This window comes from Cynara cardunculus (genome assembly GCF_001531365.2).
Source record: "Cynara cardunculus var. scolymus isolate 2C chromosome LG 15, CcrdV1, whole genome shotgun sequence".
NCBI classification, from domain to species: domain Eukaryota; kingdom Viridiplantae; phylum Streptophyta; class Magnoliopsida; order Asterales; family Asteraceae; genus Cynara; species Cynara cardunculus.
This window is the reverse complement of record NC_037542.1, coordinates 21259718-21264424: the sequence shown is the minus strand read 5'-3', so window position 1 is coordinate 21264424 and position 4707 is coordinate 21259718. Positions and strand designations below refer to the sequence as shown.

General features: G+C 36.6%; 1 protein-coding gene across 1 annotated transcript; it reads right to left on the bottom strand.

The window, feature by feature from the left end:
* Nucleotides 1–1222: 1222 nt before the first annotated feature.
* Nucleotides 1223–4099, bottom strand: LOC112527642 (fructan 6-exohydrolase-like). Its single transcript, XM_025138393.1, has 7 exons — nucleotides 3973–4099; nucleotides 3835–3843; nucleotides 2632–3485; nucleotides 2386–2544; nucleotides 2059–2300; nucleotides 1690–1780; nucleotides 1223–1595 (listed from the first exon to the last, which is right to left on the bottom strand). The coding sequence occupies exons 1-7, from the start codon at nucleotides 4097–4099 to the stop codon at nucleotides 1386–1388; spliced, it is 1692 nt and encodes a 563-aa protein (XP_024994161.1). The 3' UTR covers nucleotides 1223–1385.
* Nucleotides 4100–4707: the final 608 nt, after the last annotated feature.

Below are 4707 nucleotides of genomic sequence, written 5' to 3'. Positions count from 1 at the left end.
ATATATATATATATATATATGTATTAAATAATAATGATAATTAAATAGAATATATTATTAAATCAATTTGATGTTTTAGAAATACACAATTTCCAAGCAATCAACACCGCCTGTTAAAGGGGTGCCATTAGCACTCCCTATAGTAACCAGATGCAAGTTTACAGAGGGCCCCAATAGTGTAATAACGTCATTTTGAGCCAAATGGAGCACAAGATGTCGGGTCGTGGGCGTAATCAATCAATCAAAAACAAAAAAGACATCCTTAAACAATCCAACCAACTAAAACTAAAAACAAAGACCCAAGACCCAAGACCCAAGAGAAACCAAAGCAAACATACCAACATCGAAACTTAGGCCCCAGGATAATTAATGGCTCTTGGGTTATAGTACCAATCTGCCCAAGAATTGGTGAAGCCTTTTATATGATGAGTTAACCATTTTCATTGGATGTCAAAAGCCAAGTCCGATTGCAAAGGAGACCGATCCAAAAACACCACTTTATTACGCTAACTCCAAATCACATACATAGAAATCCATAGAACCACTAGCCAGTTGCCACAAACTTGCCAACCGAGAAAGCGAAAGAAGATCTTCGAGAGAAAAGACGTCCACGTTAGAGAAGCCAAATCCCCACCACCAGAATTTTTTTAACCCTACATCTGAGACCTCCTTACAATGAATTAAGCAATGATCAACCCTTTTGATTTCATCCCCACATCAGGGACATAAGAAAAGTGAAGATCAAACTAGCACCAAACACACTGAGATCTTGCCTTGTCTTAATCGCCACACAAAGATGCAAACTTTTCTTTGAACCGATTTGTTCCATTTTGTCTCAACTACTTGATCCGATAACTAAAGACACTGCTTATCTACCATTTCCTTAGAAAATAAATCCAACAAAAATCTTCTTACCCATTAGGTATTCCAAGACTCCAACTAATCTACTTAAGTGCTTAGTACAATACTCTATGTCCAATATGTATTTCGTATAGCATATTATAATGTAACAGACACAATTTCAAAAACGAAAGAACAAAAGCCCGATTTACAGTATCGTTTTAATTCAATGTTTTTATCATAGTATGCATCCTAATACTTATCCTTATACAAACAGATAGTAAACTTGAATGACTTATTTTGAGTGGTTAAAATTGTAATGTAATCGTCTTTTTTAAATACTGTGAAGTAATGGAAGATTAAATTCCAAGAGAACATATGTAAGATGCTAAATAACTGCTTTTGTTACATAAAAATAAAATTAAGTGTAGCTGAATTGATAAAGGATACAAACCAAATATTTAAATTTCACCTTAAGGGGAATTTGTAGTGGCCTGCAAGCTCTCACTATGGACTCTTAATACGAAGATGTTTCATGAATCAGATTATTGATCTGTGCAGCTTATACTTTCTTCAACGTTGATTAGAGCTTTCTTAACACTCCAAGCACTCAGCTTTGAGATCACAACACTTTCTGTTCCATTGTTAAAGATGAGCAGCCGAGCTTCTTTTCCGATGGCCAATGTTGGGTGAGCCCTAGCTGTAATGCATGTCTTTCCTCCTCCTCCAAAGCTCTCAATGATCGAGTGATCTATCTGTAAACATCCCACACCATCGAACTACATATATAAGACCTCAAGTTCGACTCAGAGCAAAAGTTAGCACAACGAAAGAAGTAGGTTTACCCACCAAGGTTCTCAGTGAAATTTCATCTTGTTGAGGATCTATGTCCACAAATGCTCCGTAAGTAGTTTTGTCAATCCCACTCTTTGTAGAAGACCTGGGACATGTAGGTTTTCAACACATTAGTAATTCATTACATATTGAATATATATATACACACGCATAATCATTTACAAATCCAATAAATCATTAGTTTTCATGTGTTGTTTCACACAACATATGAAATGCAGTGTTTATACACCGTATAAGTACTGCATTTTCATATGTGTTTTTAATGGTTAGTAAGTTTGCACGGATTATTGGGTTTGTAAAAGGGAACTCTCTCTCAGTGTATATATATGTATCCGAAATAACTTTGAATTGAAGAAAACTGACCGGCTTTGATCACTGCACATTAGCACAACGTAACGTCCGTTATTTTGGAAAACTTGAAAGAAGATTGCAGTTTGTTCAGTTAAGTCGTTGGAAGCCAAAGCTAACAGTCCAAATGGTCCGAATTGGCCTTTGTTTGATGCATCCTTTTCGCTGCAGGTAAGCTGCGGATCATCAATCCAACTTGGGTCCAGTTCTTCGGCTTCTTCTAAATTACTTAGTTTGAATGAAATCTTCACATCAGCCTTTCAATAAGCAATACTGAATGTTAGGTGCAAAAGAAGCTATGAAATGGAATTGAAGCAAAGTTATAAAGACTTATTGGCTTACCTGAGAAGCAGTTATGCCCACAACTTCATGTAATGATCCACCTTCAAGCTTCTTATCAAGAATACTAACTTCGTTCTCGTGCAGCATTTCGATTTCCTCGATAGGCCACTGTACGAGCTGCTTCTGGTTTTGGTCCAGCCAAAGACTCCTTGGAAATGACTGCATATAATAAGTGAATTCATGATCTTATAAAATGTGAAAGCATATAAGGAGATAAAATTAAGTAAAAGTTAATCTTTGGATTACATGAAGTCCGGACCATCCTTTAGCGATATCATCTGCTTGAGAATCAGACTCATTCACCCAAGCCATCAAGACCCTTCGGTTTTTCACAGGGTCGAAGAATGACTTTGAAGCATAGTACTTCCCGTAATCATACCTCAAAGTACTTAGCGTTAATTCGTTTTGAGGAACATAATTTTCCTTCTCAGGACTGTAATTCCCGATCATGTAGAAATCTTTGGCATAATCAAACAATCCCACCTTCAACACATGCTTTACTCTTGGGTTCATGACAGATGTATCGACCCCCTTCTTGCTATCAATCCACACCGGAAAGAAATCAGGACATTCCCATATCCCAGTTCCTGAAACCTTATGAAGTGGCGAATCAAATTTAGTCCAATTAACGAAGTCCTCAGATTGGTACAGAAACGCGATCCCCATCTTGTCTTTCTGACTTCCCACAATTATTCTCCATTTCCCGTCTTCGGCGAGCCAAGCGGTGGTTGGGTCTCTGAAGTCATCCGGTTGAATCCCATCAGGAAGGTTTATGATCGGATTGCCAGTGTACTTTATCCATTCTCTAAGATAGGGATCAGATAAGTCCTTTGGGACGGCCATGTTCTGGACTTGGCGGTTTTCAGAGTCAATTCCTGTATACAACATCACAGGCTTGTTCCCGGGGAGGATAGTGGCGGAACCAGACCAGCAACTGTTGTTGTCGAAGGATTCGGTGGGGGAAAAGGCGAGGTCTAGAGGGATCCAGTTTATCAAGTCATAGGATACAGAATGTGCCCAATACATTTGATCGGAAAAGAGTGGACCAGATGGGTTGTATTGATAGAAGAGGTGGTAGACTCCATTGTAGTACATTGGTCCTGGATGCATTTGGATCTACCATCAGCCATAATCCAGAAATATAAACAATCAAACTACTCAGACACTTGTTTTTGCTTGATTTATATTTGGCATTTGCAATAATCAAATCTATATACAGTTCCGTAAAAAAAACAATTGATTAGTTAGCTGTCTGGTGGTATATCGTAGTTGTAGTTTTACTCTAAAAATAAGCCTTGAAAATGACCTATAATCAGTGACTCTAAGATCATAGTGCATTTATGTGTCATACTACTGGTTAAAATAAAACTAGATTGGAACTAATTAATTGCAAGAATCAAATTAAGGAGACAACAAAAAAATGATAAATAGGTAGGGAGAATGACTTGCCATTAGGATCTGCGCGCATTCGATCATCCACAAATCAATCACGTGCCATGTTCATCGTCATAAATCAAAGAAACCAGAGAGACATTTAGAACAAGTAGGTACAGGAGGAGGAAGTGAAAGCTAAGAAGAAAAACGGACCGTTCATCCAGTTTTGAGGAGGCTGGAAGTGAAAGGCCGTCCGATAAGGCTGCTGCTCCGACATAGTAGTGTTGCATCGGAGATGGTAAACTGCAAATATGAGGAAGAAAATGGCGGTTTTCCTCATCGCTAGAAAATGAATGCTTGAGGTTTTTGAAGATATGAATCAGTCTGCAGTTCCCTCTTTTCGTGAACTTGTATAACCTTGTTGTTTTGGATCAGAAACTTTGTTTTATTATTAAAAAATATATATATATATATATATATATATATATATATATTCATCATTTAAATTAAACATCAGCTTCTTTAAATAATTTTTTTAAGATCTAAAAACCGTATTTAAATATTGGGTCCTGGTGGTTTGTCGAAAACAACATATTTCGTTAAATGAGGTGAGGGGCATTTTTATTTTCTTTAATCGGACCAAATCTGAATATTTTGAAATTGTATAAGCAAAAAGTGTTATTTTAAACAAATCACAAGGACTAAATTTGTAGTTTAATTTTTTTTTTTTTTTAAATGATGGAGATGGATGTCTGTAAACCCATGTGGGCCGTTCGTTGAACGGAACCCCTCTTAAAAATTAAAATCTATATATATATTAAAGAAGAAACCACATGTAATGATGTGGCCTCTTCTCAAAACAAGAAAATGTTTTATCTTTTTTCTCCTTTTTTCAAGTTTTTCCTACCTCAATATTTGTTTTTGATTTTTAATATTCACATTTAAGAC